The sequence below is a fragment of the Lampetra fluviatilis genome, chromosome 18, assembly GCF_964198595.1.
Source record: "Lampetra fluviatilis chromosome 18, kcLamFluv1.1, whole genome shotgun sequence".
Lineage (NCBI taxonomy): Eukaryota > Metazoa > Chordata > Hyperoartia > Petromyzontiformes > Petromyzontidae > Lampetra > Lampetra fluviatilis.
In genome coordinates, this window is record NC_136292.1 from 6,156,689 (window position 1) to 6,174,418 (window position 17,730).

The 17,730-nt window shown below is 47.5% G+C and overlaps 1 protein-coding gene across 5 annotated transcripts in view; it reads left to right on the forward strand.

The window, feature by feature from the left end:
* LOC144937130 (ral GTPase-activating protein subunit alpha-1-like) overlaps window positions 1-17,730 on the forward strand; it is a 74,760-nt gene that overhangs the window by 23,330 nt on the left and 33,700 nt on the right. For all 5 annotated transcript variants that reach the window (XM_078864420.1, XM_078864417.1, XM_078864419.1 and 2 more), the window contains exons 9-16: window positions 650-858; window positions 1,843-2,241; window positions 6,281-6,472; window positions 11,108-11,257; window positions 12,437-12,585; window positions 12,800-12,911; window positions 13,887-14,124; window positions 15,402-15,572. In XM_078864420.1, the coding sequence (XP_078720546.1) occupies window positions 650-858; window positions 1,843-2,241; window positions 6,281-6,472; window positions 11,108-11,257; window positions 12,437-12,585; window positions 12,800-12,911; window positions 13,887-14,124; window positions 15,402-15,572 (1,620 nt within the window). The remainder of the gene's footprint in view (window positions 1-649; window positions 859-1,842; window positions 2,242-6,280; window positions 6,473-11,107; window positions 11,258-12,436; window positions 12,586-12,799; window positions 12,912-13,886; window positions 14,125-15,401; window positions 15,573-17,730) is intronic.

The following is a 17,730-nucleotide window of genomic DNA, read 5'->3' on the forward strand; positions in this document are numbered from 1 at the left end:
GTGTGTCCGGGAGAATATAACCCCCCAAACTGTACTGTGTTTGGGAACAAATGATGGACAGAACTCAACAGATGCTCAGGCTTCCGATGTGTTTTCCGGATTGTACCGCGTGTTGTTGGCCGTGTGACGTCGCAACGTTTCGCTCCGCGGTGCCAGAAGTTCGTCCAGGAACTAAGGACGGCGCGACCGTGAACTCGCACGCAAGCGTTTCGCCTCCACGACCCAAGAGCGCCGTTCATTATTCCGCGCTCTCTCCAGTGGGTAGGGAGCGGTGGTGTAGCGGTTAGCGCTACGCTGCGCTACGAACTCGGCCATCCGAGTTCGATTCCCGCTCACGGCCACCAACCAGTGACGATTGTCTGAACCGGTCCCGGGCATCCCCTAGGTCGACTCGGCCTCAAATGCATGTATGTATGTTGACATTTATTTACACCGTAGCCAACCGCGCCAATCGGAGGTGCGCGCGGTTTGTAATCATCGCCACTGGGGAGACGATGGAAACCGGCCACGGTGCTGGCGACCTACCCCCTCGTGTGCAGTTCGGGCCTTCATAGGTGCTACTCGCTAACGGCACTTTCCCCAACAATCTGTTGGGAGGCAATACGGTGTTGGGGGTGGGCGACCTTTGTCTTTGCCCTCCCGCACACAGACATCCCCCAGTGGAGGTCGAAGCCTCACTATGTCCTCATCGGCAAGGACGCCGAGACCAACCACGCCATCTACTGCACCAAGGAGCCCTTCCTGGCGGCACGCGTCTCCGTCGTCAAGTGGCTCGTCGCCTTCTGGCTCGAGTCCAAGCCCATCGCCATCCCCAAGCTGCCCGGCGTCGACGGGGAGGACGTGCCAAAGAACATTCAGGTTGGTCAGCGTCGCGTGATGGTGGACTGTCTCAACTAAACAGCACTGAAAATCCAAACAGGAGACACTAATGTAAAGCCTGCTACGTAAATAATTTGATCGTTGTTTACACGTGGGCAAATTCCTGCAGCCGCCCGCTGCCGTTGAACTATTAAAAAACTATTTAAAATTTACCCCAGGTAAGGCCCGCTGAGCTCTATAGCTCTTTTTCGAAAGCGATCTGTCCATCACACATGATGGTTCAGCGAAGTGGCTTATCAACGTGTGTACATTTATCGCGGCCAAATATTCTAAGCGCATGTTGATTCTAAATGTGGAGGGAAAAACCGGAGGACCCGGAGAAAAATCCACGTGACCACGGGGAGATAGAACATGCAAACTCCAAATATACAGCAGCAGGCGTCAAGGTCAGGATCGAGCCCACGACCTCCTGCATATCAGGCGAGGTAGTTAACATCTTGCCACCGCGAAGCCCACGTGTAAATATCGCGGCCAGGCGCGGTGCCGATGGAACACAACATTTTTTTGATACATTATGCCCTTAATAACGATGTATGTCCCTTTGTCAATCCACTGCTTGATGGAGCTCTCCCCATGCCATGTTGGTTGTGTTGATTACTTGGCCGTGCTGGCCACCCACCAACCCCGCCTTGTGTGCCATGCCAGCAATTGCTCTCTCGGTTCAAGGCTTTTTGACTTTGCCATGTGGCATGACAGTGGGGGCTGTCCCCTACCCAACCCCCTCCCCCCGTTTAACAATAACTGGATAGTGGAGGTAGGATCAAATTGTCTCTGTTCCGTTTCACGTGTACAGATGTGTGCACCGTTAGCCTATATGCAACAAAATAATTTTATTTGCAATCACTTTGCACTCGTCGTCGTTTGTAAATTCTCACGCGCGCGCCGCGTGTGCTGCGACGGCTCAATCGCCGCGCCTGCTCAACGCTTGCGCGCGCGCGTCTCTCCCCGTTTGGTGGCCGAAAGCGAGCAGCGGCGGGCTACGCGATCGCGGAGGAGCAGCGGGTGTGCGTTGGCGAGACGCGCGACAGTGTGATGGGGGGAGGAGGAGGGACAGGCGGGAACGGTGGTGGCTGTGGCGGCGTTGGTGGCGGTGGCGGTAGCGGCCCCGGGGTAGCGATGGCGCTCAGTGCCGGCGGCAGCGGCGTCGGTGGAGGTGGCGGCGGCGGCGCGGGTAGCGGCTCCCAGCCCGAGGGGCAGGAGCAGCAGTCGCACTCGAACACGAGCACGCTGACGGAGCGCGAGCCCAGCACCTCCAGCCTGTGCAGCGTGGACGAGGAGCACCTGTCGGACGCCGAGATCGCGCGCAAGGTCTTCCACTCGTCGCGCGAGAACGTCAACTTCGTCATCGAAGTCTTCCGCCAGGTCAGCAGTGCCGCGCCCCGTGTGTGTGACATTGCACGTCGTTGCGCGTGCGTGTTAGTGTGTGTAGCGTCTCCCGTTTCGCAAATACGTCGTAACTATATTATTAATACCGCTGCCTGATTTCCATCGTTTCAACCCCACGCTGACATCGCTGACAGCATCATCGTCCGTCCTTTGTTGTATCCTCGCCTCTCAGCCTTCACCTCCATCACATGCTACCCTGTAAAGCGCTGAGATTTTTGTCGTTTCGATGTTTGTCATCACACCTTTTAGGATCGCCTCCCCCCGACTTTAACCGGGGTATTGTAGTATGTGCTCTTAAAACGAATAATTGAAATAACAAAGAAGGAAAAGGATTATATATTACAGCTGTGGATTTTTCTGCCCAGCGCTGCTCCCAGCAAGCATATCCCCACCAATATAGCACGCAAGTTTATACAAACAAAACTTGTTAATTCCCCATCCTGTATCGCCCTCCTGCCTGTTTTTAAATCCTTTATATTAAGTTCACTTGCTTGCTTGCTTATGACCGTGCAAATCTTTCGGTCGTTTTTTAACCCACTTCCCGTAATCCAATCGAGCTGACTTTTTCCACACAGACTCGTTGTGCGTGACAATTAATGTTCGTGAAATTTTTTTTCCAAAATTTTACACTTTTTGGGACAAAAATATTATATTTAATTACCAATTGCTTAATGGTGCCATGCAATCATCTGACCCATAGGTGGCAGCCATCTCAAGCCAGAGGACGAGAGGACTCTAGCCGCCACGCATATAAAGGATTTATAGTGAAAAACTTTGTTTTTACGGGTTATACTTGTTTCATTCTACAGTGTGGGTGTAAGCCAGACTGGTTATTTTTTCCGTTACTTTGTACGGTATCCCGTAGAACAGTTGACATTTCTTTAAATGTTTCGCCGGAGTGTTTTTGTTTATCCACAAAAAATAAGGCAATTGCTTAGGCATGAATAAATATTTAGGGAAATTATTTTTGGTTGTCAAGTCATCAAATGTTATTTAGTTTGGCTCACAGCATTGTCTTGTTCACGTGAATAATTTTCTAATTTAAGCACTTGAGCTTTGAAGAAACGTGCACCATTGTCTCAGTGAATGCTTAGACTATACCGCGTTTGAAGTGCTCAGCATTGGCTTACCCTTTTTTAACGATTGACGGTTGTCAGATCGCGGAGCAAATGTGTCAGCGCAATGCTCCACTCTGTCCAGGAGGTGGTGCAGCAGCACTGAGTGTGGATGACCTACACACACAACCTATGCCAATACCCGCTCATTCGCCACTAAGTGACGGTGACGTCACCATGGCGCCTGTGCCAGGCCAAGTGCACTTTGAGGCCACATGAAGTGTCGAAGGCTTGCTAACAGGAGGTCTCGGGATGGGCCCAGGTGCAATGGTTTGGCCGACTTAGATGATCGGTAGATGCACCAGCTGTACCCCCTACTGTGCCAATTTTCTGCACAGTCACAGTGTAAAGTGGTATGGTGTGCATATCGATATGTATGTTATTTGTCTTTGTGTAAGTGTCTGGGGAGTGGTGGCGCAGCGGTTACTGCACTGCGCTACGAACCCGCCGACCCGAGTTAGATTCTCGCTCACGACCAACTCCGGTGACGATTATCTGAACCGGTTCTGGGCCTCCCCTAGGTCAACTCATCCTCAAATGAGTACATGGTGCGGTGTGTAGTAAACTTCGCAACTGGGAAGACAAAGGCGGCCGGGTGTTGATGGAATACAACGTTTGTGATGTCCTTTTTTTTCAATCCACTGCTGCATGGAGCTCTCCCCATGCCATGTCGGTTGTGTGGATTACGTGACCATACTTCATAATAAAGGTTTTTTGGTTAGATCGCGTGGTTTATAAATGTGTTGTAACCCTCCACCACCCGACACGGCCAATCAGTAAATAATGTGTTACGGTTGACAATTTACAAATAGTTCACTGTTTTAGCCCACCGGTGTGTTGAAGAGTGAATCCACAACATTTACATTTTTTGAGTACGACGTTTCGCTGGTAATTACATCCAGCATCATCAGGCAATTTTCCAGAATAGTGAAGCCATCCACCTGCTCCCGGTCTTAAATAGAGCAGCAGCAGGGTGACGTCATCATTTAACCCAATCTGGTGCAGAAATCAGAGGTGGCGGATGGGGGGGGGGGGTTATTGTAATTACATACTACGTTAGTAATGGGTTAATTATAATTAATTGAAAATATGTATTATTTAATAATACGCTTCAGATTGGTTATAGTGATTGGGTTCAGTTATTAAATGATACACATTACAACTAATTACTAATCTACAACTGATTACTAATCGTAACAATTAACTGATTACTAATCTATTATATAATTACAATACCCCCCTTTCCGCTTGTGATCTCTGCATCTGATCGGGTTAGATGATGACGTCACCCTGCTGCTGCTCTATTTAAGACCGGGAGCAAGTGGAGGGCTTCACTATTCTGGCAAATTGCCCGATGATGCTGGATGCAATTACCAGCGAAACGTCGGGTGGTGGAGGGTTACGACACATTTATAAATAACGCGATATAACCCAAAAACCTTTTATTATGAATAATATTGGTCACGAAAGCCTACGTGTTAAATTGACCATACTTCACCACGCTGGTCACTGTGGGTTGTTGAAGCCTGTATTGGTGGTGGTGGCAGCCAGAGGGGGGGGGGGGGGTGTAGATTGCACTGATATATCACTGTGTAGCAAAAAAAATATTCTTTTTGTTCCTGGGTTGTAAATGTTATCTAAATGTTTATGCCTCAAAAGTACAGAAAATGGCTATTATTCCCCACAAACTTTGCTTTTGTGACCAGCACAGTGATATTTTGAAATGTACCTATTTTCAATGAGAAAATGTGTGCATTTGTGTTATTCCTTCACATAAAGTCCTGGTCAAAAAAGCAAAGTTTGTGGGGATTAATAGACATTTTCTATGCTTTTGAGGCATAAGCATTTAGAAAATAGCACTTACTACTCAGGAACAAAAATCATGTTACATAGTTTATTTGCTGTGACCTGGAATGGGTCACGGGGTGAACAGCGGCAGTGCGCTAAGCTCCCCACCACATTCCTCTTTCACATCCACGTGTAATGGTTACGCAGCAGGAGTGGATTGTTTTCATACGTTGTTGCATCACGTGGGATTGCGATGTGTCGCAACAAGGTGGAATTTCGCAGCACAATAGATCCTGCTGGGGATTGTGTATTCAATTGTTCCGAGTGTTGTTGCGAACACATTTCGCGTTTTCACCATCGTTTGTATTCAAACCCACGTGACCTCTGCATTGCAAGTTAGCCGAAACCTCATTGCTTATCCGGCTGCGCAATGTACGGACCACCGTCGGGTAAAGCGTCGAACTACGTACGATTAATGGCCATTATGTGCTCGCGCTACATTTAGACTCGCGGAACAAATGGGACAGAACAAACTAAAATACGTTTGTTTTACCCGGCAAAGCTAAATAGCTCATAGCAACGACAATGCAAACGGGAGCGTGTACACACAAGACAGAAGAAACACGTGCTCTCCTTGGCCACCCACCAGCGACCGACACTAGAGACAAGAAGGGCTGTCGCCCCGGCACATCGCCCTTTTCTTTTCAAGGCCACGCGGCGTCATTGACCTGAACGTTTTTGAACTCGCTCTAAACTTTAACACTCTTTTTATTTTTGCCAGGTAAGGCCCACTGAGCTATGTAGCTCTTTTTTTCAGAAGCGACCTGGCCACAAATGACAGCTCAATGAAGAGGCTTATCACGTGAACGACATTTTAGTAGCCAAATACTCTAAACGCATGTTTCCAAATGTGGAAGGATAAAACCGGAGGACCTGGAGAAAAATACACGCAGCCACGGGGAGCACATGCAAATTCCAAATATACAGGCGTCGGAGGTCGGGCTCGAAGCCACGACCTCCTGTCCACCAGGCGAGGTAGTTAACATCTCGCCACCGTGTTCGCGGGGCTCACGGTTCTCTCCTCTGTGCGGGGGGGGGGGGGGTGTGTGCAGGCTTTCCTGTTGCCCATCTGCGAGGCGGCAGCCATCCGCAAGGTGGTGCGCGTGTACCAGGAGTGGATCCAGCAGGGGGAGCGGCCGCTCTTCATGAAGGAGCCCGAGGAGGCACCGCCTCCTCACCTTCGCCCGCCGTCGGCCAGCGGCGCCAAGGCCAGGACGGCGGAGAGCGACAGCAACGGAGCCGAGGTAGAAATCCTAAGAAGCTCATGTTCAGAAGGAAAGACTGGGATTTGCGCGTGCGCACGTCGAGTAGGGAGGGGGGGACGGTGCCTCTCTTTGCACATTTGCTGGGGCCGCTAGAAATCCACGGTGGTGCTGTCCGTTTTTAATAATTATTGACACTTGTTAGGCGCACTTCATTCGTATATCTCAGTGCGCCACCGTGTATGGAGAGCAGGAAATTAAGAAAACCTGCGTGGTCAACAGCCAGAACTCTGGGGGGGGGGTTAAAGGCCAATTTAAAGAGGTGAGTTTTAAAGACAGACTGAAATATATCAAACGACTCTTACTGTCTTATTAGCAAAGGCAAGGCATTCCAAAGCTTTACGTCTGCAGTGCCAAAAGCCGGATCACTGCTGTTAACTCGATAGACTGCTGTTGATGCATGCAGTCTGTGTCCGTGATAAGCCACGTCTTGCAAAGTGAATGTACACACGAGAGCTTGGCCATCCTGTTATTTAAGTAATTGATGACTCCACTGATAATTATCGGTGGAATTGATGATAATCAATTCGACTCATGGCATAACACAAAAACCAGTCCAGAACACACGGCCTTACGTACATTTGTCATCATAAACATCAGCTATTGTCTGAAATTCTACGGCCTTTCACTGGAAAAACCACCTCTGCAGTACTAAACTCTACTGACCTGGTATCGACAATCAAGGGGATTGCCCTGTCCCCAGACGACCTGCTTGTCAGTTTTGATGTGGTTTCCTTATTCACCAAGGTTCCTGTACCTGACACCATCGCAATCATTGAAGACTTGGTTCATCAAGGACTGAATGCTGGGGTACCCCCCCTGGTGAGACACTGCTTAACCAATACATACTTCACTTGGAATGAAACTTTCTACAAGCAAATTGAGGGCACCCCAATGGGCTCCCCCCTATCTCCGGTTGTAGCCAACATCTTCATGGAGAAATTTGAGACGGACGCCATCCAGACTGCCACTCTACGTCCGACCTTATGGAAGAGGTACGTAGACGACACTTTTGTCATCTGGCCACATGGCCGGCCTGCTCTAGACCAATTTCTCGACCACATCAATTCCATACACCCAGCCATCAGATTCACCATGGAAGTCGAAAATGATGGCAAGCTACCCTTTTTGGATGTCCTAATCAAAAGGAGACCTGATGGTTCAATGAGCCACTCTGTCTACAGGAAAACCACCCATACGGATGCTTATCTAAAACCGGATTCCCACCACCATCCATCCCAGAAGAATTCTCTCATCAAGACTCTATATCATAGAGCCCAATGCATCTCCGACCATGAACACATTTCCAGTGAACTCAAACACGTACGCCAAGCTCTTAAGGCTAATGGTTACTCCGACTACACAATCCGCAAAGCCATCACTCCAACCATCAAGAAGGATCCTGTTGAGGAGCCTTTCAAGACCATCACCTTACCCTACATTGCTGGGGTCACAAAAAAGATCTCCAAAATCCTGATTAAACACAAGATCCAGGTCCGATTCAATACAGTACATAAAATCCGTGATCTGGTACCGTCTGTAAAAGATGTGGTTCCAGACATACAGTACCCTGGTGTCTACAAACTAAGTTGCCTCTGGTAGCAGTTACATTGGGGAAACCAAACGACATGTCTCGGACCGCATCCGTGAACATAAAGCTGACCTGAAACACGGTAGGACAAACACCTCAGCCGTGGCAGATCACTGTTACAACTCAGTGGGCTCACATGACATTGACTTCTCCAAGACAGAGGTTCTCTGCAAGCCATCTGGCTATCATGAGAGATTCGTTCATGAGGCGATCCACGTATACAAACACAGAGACAATTTTAACCGAGAAGATGGATTCTGGCTTAGCAATCATTGGAAGGACGTAATAAACCATTTCGATACACATTAGGGTGGGTAGAATAATACATAGTGTTATGTTGAAATGTATAAGGTATAGGGTGGTTTATAGTAATACAGTATATAATTTAATGTTGGGTTTATCTATGGCAGTATATAGTACGATATATGCTCGTGTGATGTAAGAGAATAAAGTTTAGATGGAAGCATATTATATAATTTTTACGACGTAGAATTGTAATGTATTACTTGCTGTTAGTAACTCAGCTTATTGTAGAGTATAGTAAGTATACTGATGGTGCTATGCAGTTTATACTTTAGTTTTTTATGTAGTTTATACTTTAGTTTTCTACGTGGTTGTTTAGTAACTGCAGCTACATATCAATAACATTCCTTTCCTTTGTTAATGCTACTCCCTGCACCCCCCCTTGGTGCTGTTGATCCTGCATAATGCATGGGCATAATATGCCTTTGAAACTCCCCCCCGCCCACCTCCTACGCATTTTCCATGAATATGCTAAATTCCTCTTCATATGCACATTCTTTTTTGTTAAGGCGCTCTTCCACCTCCAACCCAGTTTATATATAAGCTCCTAGCTTGGTAGTGTCTCATTCTTCACCTGAAGACGGCTGCTTGCGTTGTAGCCGAAACGTCGTGAGAATTATTTCATTTTATTATGTTTTATTTTTATTATTTTATTACTTCCCTTCTACATGACTTTACCGAAAGAACCAAGAAGATCAGCTATTGTCTCTCCACTGCTGGATCAATACCTTCCCCATGCAGTAACTGTCAACCTTGGGCATTGTTTGACCATACTTCACCTTGCTGGTCTGAAGGAAGAACATTTTCTCCCATGACTCACTGAGTACTCGGCTCGTGTGGATTCCCCGTGGCGCCACGGTGGTGGGATGTTAACTCCCTCGCCTGGTATACAGGAGGTCGTGGGTTCGATCCCGACCCTGACGCCTGTATATTTGGAGTTTGCGTGTTCTTCACGTGGTCGCGTGGATTTTTCTCCGTGTCCTCCGGTTTTTCCCTTCACATTTAGAATCAACATCACGCGTTTCGGGTCTTTGGCTGCTCTACATTTGCTCACGACGAGAAGCCACTTCTCACCGTTGGAACCTCATTTGCCAGTAAAAAATATGATAATTGTTTTTTTCCCTTCTATCTGGCAACAAAACTGACACCTTGTTTTATACAAGGAGTCATGCTTGCATAGACCACAATACCTGCAGTCATAATGCAAACAAAAAAAGGTGTCAGTTTTGTTGCCAGATAGAAGGGTAAAAAAACAATTATCAAGCCACTTCTCGTTGAGCTACCATTTGTGGCCAGGTTCGCTTCTTAAAAAAAAAGAGTTGTGTAACTCAATGGGCGTTACCTGGTAAAATAAAATATAAATTGTTGACAAAATAGATTTCAAATCTTCTGGGCTCTCAAGCTTGCTTGCTACATCAAAGAAACATTACTACAGGATAAGAGCTATTTGTATTTCACGTTGCATCTTATGAGGCATGAGTGCCATCGTAAAATTTAACTGCGCCCTTTGCCGTAACCTAAGCTTTATTTTAAATATCACCATGTGCCAGTGTTTGTCAAACGAGTGCTCCATTTTCCTGATGGCAATGATACCACAAAATGTCTAGATTAATATATTTTTCCGAATAATAGCACATCTTCAAGGTGTCGTACCTGCATCTACGGCAGGGAACAAAAGACACAAAAACGATGAATGGCATTGTGTTGAAAGGCTCTAAATTATTATGAAAATACATAATGATCCTAATTTTAATTAGACCTCTTCGAATTTGCCAGCTCGTGATTCCAACAAGGCGGCTTCAATGACATGAATTAATTCTTGAGATTGCAATTGCGCCCCCCTGAATATGTAGATCATTACCCCTTAATTGCATTATTTTAATGCATTGAATTTTGGCGGGGGGGGGGGGGGGGTGGACGTCGAAAACGAATTTGCAGAAGATGACAGTGAGACCTTTTCTAGTTTTCAAGCTGCTTGTCACCAAAGGGGATTGTGTAAGAGTTTCTGTTGAATGGCGAATCGTGGCTTGAGACCTGATGATGATTTTTTTCCCCCACGCATATTCTATGAATGTTCTGCCCATACCATTCATCTCCCGCACCTCTGATGAGCACGGTTGGCTACGTACGGTGCGAAAGAAGTTCAACGTACATGCGTCTCGTGGCCGCGCGCTTTCTCTCCTTCGCTATTTTTCTTGTAATCCACGGAAGCTTATTGCAGACTCATGGCAGTCAAATTAGTCCTTGCGGCGACATGCGTGAGCGTGGTTCGTTTCCTCGTTTTGCGCTTCTCCACATTCTCGGCAATTGGCGGAAATGTGACTTTGCTGCTATTATCGTTGACGGTGAGGTTACTGATGAAACATAACTTGGAGGTTTTACCCTTTCTGGCAAAAAAACAGGAGTTGTGTTAAGATGTTCAAACAAGCCATCAAGTCTGCATTAACCACACGGACTTGTGGCAAAACATGCTCGGATAATATATGAATTTTATTTGAAACTGATTGGCCTCGACCAGAGGACAGCCTTTTCATGGCCTTGTCTCACCAGTGTTAGACCAGGGAACGCCAAAAGGCAAACGGCACAAAGACGATGCAAGTGCCAGTCCTTTGTTGTCGTACCCCCCTCGAACCTGGTTGGCTACGTACGGCGCGAACGAAGTTTAACATTCACACATCGCAGCGTTCATAGCTCTGGTTGCTCATCCTGTATCACCCTTCCAGAGAAAACTGCCGTCGAGTAAAAGTGGCGCAGGGCACGCGCGCACTCCCAGCTGGACCCGGAACTCCTCCTACGAGGACGCCATCAACAAAGCGTCGGAGATGGACGACGGCAACAAGAGCCTCTATGCGGGGGTGCAGGCCACCCTGCAGGTGAGTGGCCCGATCCCGAGCGTACCCCCCCCCCCCCCCTACCCGTCATCGTCCCCTCCAGCAGATTGACACGTGCACGGGCCGTGTAACCCAGAGGCTGATGAGGCCTTTGGCCCTCATCTGTGTGTAGGGCCTTCCTTTAAAACTAAACTATGAAACTGTTAAATTTCGATTTAAAGCTTTCGTGACTGCAGGGATTCATCTTCTTGGTTCTTTCGGTAAAGTCACGTAGAAGGGAAGTAATAAAATGATAAAAATAAAACATAAAATAATTCTCACGACGTTTCAGCCACAACGCAAGCAGCCGTCCTCAGGTGAAAACCAGGTCTGTCTGTCATTTTACCAGCTAAGGTCCACTTGAGCTATGTAGGTCTTTTTGAGAAGTGATCTGGCCATCACAAAAGGTAAGCTCAACAAAGTGGCTTATCGTCGTGTTGAAATTTATAGCCGCCAAATACGGAAAAACTCGTGATGTTGATTCTCAACGTAGACCCGGGGAAAAATCCACGCGACCACGAGTAGAGAGACATGCAAACTCCAAATATACAACCGGCGTCTGGGTTTGGATCAAACACATGACCCCCTGTATACCAGGCAAGGGAGTTAACATCTCGCCATCATGGCGAGCTGTTAACTACCTTCTGTTGCAAATTATACTTTGAGTATTCAATCACCGTGGTGTGTTTATTCAAGACAGTTTATTTTCGGAACCGATCGTGCCATTGTTTGCCGAATAAATGTAAATAAAAAAATAAATCTTTATTAAGTGTACATTGGCTTTATTTGCTGTGTTTTTACGACATAGTGAATGAATATTCATGTTGCATCTTTGGTGGAGTGATAGCGCTGACCTATGAACTCGGCAATCCGAGTTAGATTCCCCGTTCATGAAAAACTATCAATGGTTCCGAGGTCTCACTCCTTTACCCCCCCCCCTCACCTACCCCCCACTGCCCAGTGTGGGGTAAAGTATGGTCAACCCCCACGACCGACACACTGCGCGAAAGCCTCCAGCCTACATCCAGGGGTAGATTGACGACAGGCGCAGTAATGCATGTATGTTGAACTTATTTCGTACCGTACTTAGCCAACCTTGCTGGCTGCGTAATCGGAACAATGCGTCTCTCTTGGGTGAGCGCCGTTGCACGGTGACGTTTCTTCCCGTCTCTGTGCGCGCAGGTGTTTCTGACCACGTCGGTTAACGTCTTCCTGCTGGAGCCCAGCAATGACATCCCCAAGCTTCTGGACGAGCACGTGGACATGTGCAAACGAGTGCTGAACATCTACCGGCACATGGTGATGAACACGTCCATGAACAAGCAAACTTGGTGAGACATTGTCGCCACCGGCAGCAGCAGCGGTTTGTTTGTTTTTTACCAGTTAATGCGGTGGGTCTGCGATTCTATGTAATTTGTTTCGCAGCATGGGATTAAGTAAAAAAATATACGTATACATTTAAGCGTCAATAGGTTTCGTGGATGCGCGAGACTGCATCGTGATTGGGCGAGAGTGTCAAATGATTTTGCTGTTGACTGCTTACAGGGAGCAACTCCTCTTGGTTCTTTTGAGGATCGCGGAAACGGTTTTCAGGAAGCTTCCGCAGCAAGCCAAATATAGGACGTTAGCTGGAAAGCTGGCCGGACCAATATTCCAGGTGAACTTGATGTATATTTTTTAAATATAACATGGTTGGCTACGTACGGCGTGAAAGAAGGTCAACATATATACACACACACACATACACGCACATCAAAGTCAATAATATTAGCCACTTTTGAAGTTTGTTATTTGGTTTAAGCAGGTGAGAACTCATCAGCAAATGTGGCCAGAGGAAAGGATTGCTACGAATAATCTCAAATGAGTAATCCGCGGGTAATTTTTCGAACAGTAGCGTATGAATAATTAGACCGCGACTCCGGCACGCGATGGACTACTCGTACCGTGCAAATGCTACAGTTTATACGTGACAGGATGTGACGGAAATTCGCACGTAAGGGGTGTTAATCAATCAAACTTTATTTCTTTAAAGGCGCCTTTCTTAAAACCGAGGCCCCTTTATCCTCCGTTAAAGCTTTAAAACCATGCAATTAAAAGAATAATAACAAGACTAGTCTACAACCGTCACTGGTGTAACATTAATTTAGTTTTCATAATTAGTTTATTTTGGGTTCGATCATTGTGTAGGTGGAATGCCATTTTACGGAATGCCAATCGGGATCAGAATATTCACATATAGTGGAGGAATCTGATGAGCTGTAAAACTCCTTTTCACGAAATTGTCATTTTGAAAAGTGAGAAAATGTGTATTTTCTACAACCTTTCGCTGGAGATTACATCCAGCAGCATCATCATCATCAGGTGTCAACTGCAGCGCCACTCTCACATGACGTAGAGCTGCTGGTAACAACCCGATCGAAATCTTGCATGTAAAATTAATTCCGTTGTTTCTAAATACTTTTTAAATGGTTTGTAGTAAACACCAGGCTAAACAACAGGGTCAGCGTTTCAACTTTTCTTTTAAAAACCGTTCAAGCGAGCGGCGGTCCCTTATACCGACGAGCTGGTGAATTCCATGGCCCACGGCGTGACACGGTGGGCGCACGTGGGTGGGTGGTGACCCCCCCGACAGACGCTGATCGTCGCTTGGATCAAGGCGAGCCTGAACGTGCTCATCACGCGCGAGCTCTGGGACGAGCTCCTGTCGGTGCTGTCGGCGCTCACCCTCTGGGAGGAGCTGATCACCGAGTGGGCCAAGACGATGGAGACGCTCACCAAGGTGCTGGCGCGCCACGTCTACTCGCTGGAGCTCGGCGACCTGCCCCTCGACAAGCTCAGCGAGCAGAAGCAGAAGAAGCACAAGGGGCGAGGTGCGGGCGGCGCGGAGGGGAGGCGGGCGACGGTTGCCGATTCGACTGCCGATTAACCCTTTCCCGTTCCGATTGCGCACGTGTACGTCATCGGTTTTTCTTTCGATCTAAACGAAAGCGGAAGCGAAAACTAAAATCAAATAACGTTATCGGGACCGAGGCTCCCACAAGGCCATGCGGGAAGGGCATGTGGCACAGTTTGACGCCAGCTATTATTGAGCGCTCACGTGTCGCTCACGTGTCGCTCACGTGTCGCTCACGTGTCGCTCACGTGTCGCTCACGTGTCGCTCACGTGTCGCTACGGTTCTCTGCGGTGACGACGGCGCTACGCCTCACTAAATAAAAGTAACGCCGAGCCTCTTGCGCGTTCCGAGATTCAGCAGTGAACGGGACACCACCCACCCTGCAACTTGCAGACGTCGCGGAATGGGAAAGGGTGAAATGCAATAACACGCACGTCCACCCCACCTCCCGCCCTTGAAATATTTCCTCGTTTTTTTTTCTTTGTCGTAAAAAACTGTTCCCAGCTCTGGGCTTGTAAAATCGGGTGCTCGAGAATCGAGTTTAGCCATTTCTATAGCCACTGTAAAGTTATATAATAATAAATATATATGAATAATATTAATTACATGTTATTATGGTGAAAATCTTGATTTGAAGCTTTCGTGACTGCAGGAATCCATACTCTTTGGTTCTTTCGGTAAATATACCTACGTGACTTTACCGAAAGAACCAAAGAGTATGGTGAAAATGTTGTTTGCCAAGGTCAAAGATCGTAGGTCTTGCTGAGATCACCACGAACATCTTAGGTTTCTGGATCCTTCCGGTCAGAAAGAGCGTGTGCTCTGTACGATGTAAGTCAGTCGAGTAAATGTCCTGACTTGCAGGCTGAATCACATGCAGACAACATACCTTTGTTGCAATGGACATTTTCAGGGGCGCCTGGAGTAGGACTCACTAACTCAGTCGTCTATTTGTTGGAACTTATTATAGGCCGAACAATACTCTCGCAGACTCTTGAAGCAGAAACTCATTGATTTTTTTTTCCCCCCATCACATTTGAAGCTTATGGCCATAGCACATGCTCTGCGTCATTACCAAGGACACAGTTTGTCCCGCTAGAATAAACAATATGCCAGCAAGTCACACAAACACACGCACACACTCCTCCCCGAATACGGGTAAGATGACCTCCACTGCGCCACGGTCGCTGATGCGCGCTCCCATCGTGCCACCACCCCCTCTCCCTCCTCCACCGTGCCACCACCCCGCCCAGGCCTGTGCCAGGAGGCGAGCCGCGGAGGGCAGGACAAGTCGTTCTCCCGGGGATGGAGTCGCGATCAGGCACCGCACCCCGCCGAGCCCATGATGCGCCAGCGCAGCGCCACCACGTCCGGCTCCCCTGGCGCCGAGAAGGCTCGCGGCATCGTGCGGCAAAAAACCGTGGGTACGTCACTCGCGCCGTCCCAAGCGCCGTCACGAGGTCTGTCAGCGCCGTCATGAGCGCCGTTACAAGCACCGTCACTAGCACCATCATGAATGCCGTCACTAGCGCCGTCACTAGCGCCGTCACGAGCGCCGTCACGAGCGCCGTCACTAGCGCCGTCACTAGCGCTGTCGCTAGCGCCGTCACGAGCGCCATCATGAGTGCCGTCATGAGCGCCGTCACTAGCACCGTCACTAGCGTCGTCACGAGCTCCATCGGGCGCACGCTGTGGAAAATGCGGAGCGACGTCCATTGAAGGGCGCCGCGGTGGTGAGATGTTAACTACCTTGCCTGGTATACAGGAGGTCGTGGGTTCGATCCTGACTCCTGCTGTATATTTGGAGTTTGCATGTTCTCGACGTGTTTGTGTGGATTTTTCACCGGCTCCTCCGGATTTTCGTTCCACATTTATAAACATGCGCTTATAGTATTTGGCCCGCTGTAAATTTCCACTTGATAAGCCACTTCATTGGCCTATCACTTGTGGCCAGGTTGCTTCTGAAAAACAGCTATAAAGCTCAGGGGGCCTTACCTGGTAAAATAAAAATAGTTTAGTTGAGTGTTTCTGCTGCTGCGTAGGTATTTTTGGGTTTTTGCCAAATTGCCGAGCGGGTAGAAATCGGTTAGCTGCATGCACGCGAAATCGCACAATCCGAGCCCGCATAAAGCGAGGGCACGGTGCTGCATTTTAAAAACAACACCAAAAAAATTCGATGAGCACGCGTAAATCCCATTACATGCGTTTTTACCAATTCAAAATTTGTTGTTGTACGGTTGAACCCTACTAACAATACTAATTTAGTTTTTAGTTATTTGTCTATCGTACTGTGGCCAGTCAACACATTATTTGAAAGCATGATATTAATTCAGTTGAAGCTATCTGTCCTGTTAGTTTTTTAAGTAACATTTTCGTCTTTGAATCATTTAATATGCGTCACCACACTGCATTCAATTATTTTAAATAATGCGATGTGTGAGCCAGGGTCTAGTGCTAATATCCTGTCCTCAAAAATTGTTCACCGCCTCTCATCCACATAAGCATTTCAATATGAATGGTTTGTGTTGGTTTTGTTTTATTATCAAAAGGCTTTGACCCACTCATGATAATCTACAAGCCCTTTGTTTCATTTTTACACAATAACCTTCAAAGGCCGGATATCAAACCTCTGATATAATATTCCAAATGAATTCCATTAAGAAATGATTGACGGTGGCGTTTATAGTAAAAAAAAACGTGACGCTTTCCTAGTGGCGCTTTACGGAGTACGTAACAACATGATAGATTGTCCTTGCTTCATGTACGGTTTCTAATCGCTTTGCTTGCGTATGTGTTGCGACTTTTGAAGGCAGTTGATGTGAGAGGAGAGCTCTATGCTTTCAGAGCGATGTAAGGAATAGACTGCTCTGATTAGATGTGGAACGATTTTTCCTTTCCGCCCACCCCCAGCGGTTCGACGAATTTTCCCTCGATGTAACGGTCCGTGTTTCGATTCAAGAATCGTTTTCCTTTTTATAACGTTCGGATTAATACAGCAACCGCGAGTGGGCTGCTATGGTGACGTAAACCATCTTGACACAACACCAATACCACGATTAGCATGGTTGATTTTAACACGCAATAAGTTTGTCATTAAGCTACCACGTGTCCTAACGCACACGAAAAACAAACGTGGTGTTGTATTGACGAGGAACGCCGACGTTCTATGGATTGGAAGGGATCCGTTCTTAAACGTGCGACTCAATGCATATGGATCGCGACCTTGAGAACTAAATTCTGATAATGAATAATCATTGCACATCGATCAATTATTCTCCGTAAAACCCTTACAGATGTTTGTTCCTTGTTATTGTTACGATTCTGCACAGAGACGTGTACTACCGCCAGTGCTTTTCGCTGCTCCATTTGTCTCATTTAGTTACTGCACGTTCACCGGTGACACGTCCGGAATTGCATTTGCGATGTTCTCTCGACGTGTCTGGGCACCCATGCCCTTTTCATTGTCATCGCGAAGTTTCACTTGAGTGAGAGTCGGCCGGCACATTTTGCGCTCGTGTTCCCTTTCAACGGTGCTCACATCGGCCTTTTCTCTTCCGTGGAAGGTGCATGCATTCATATTTG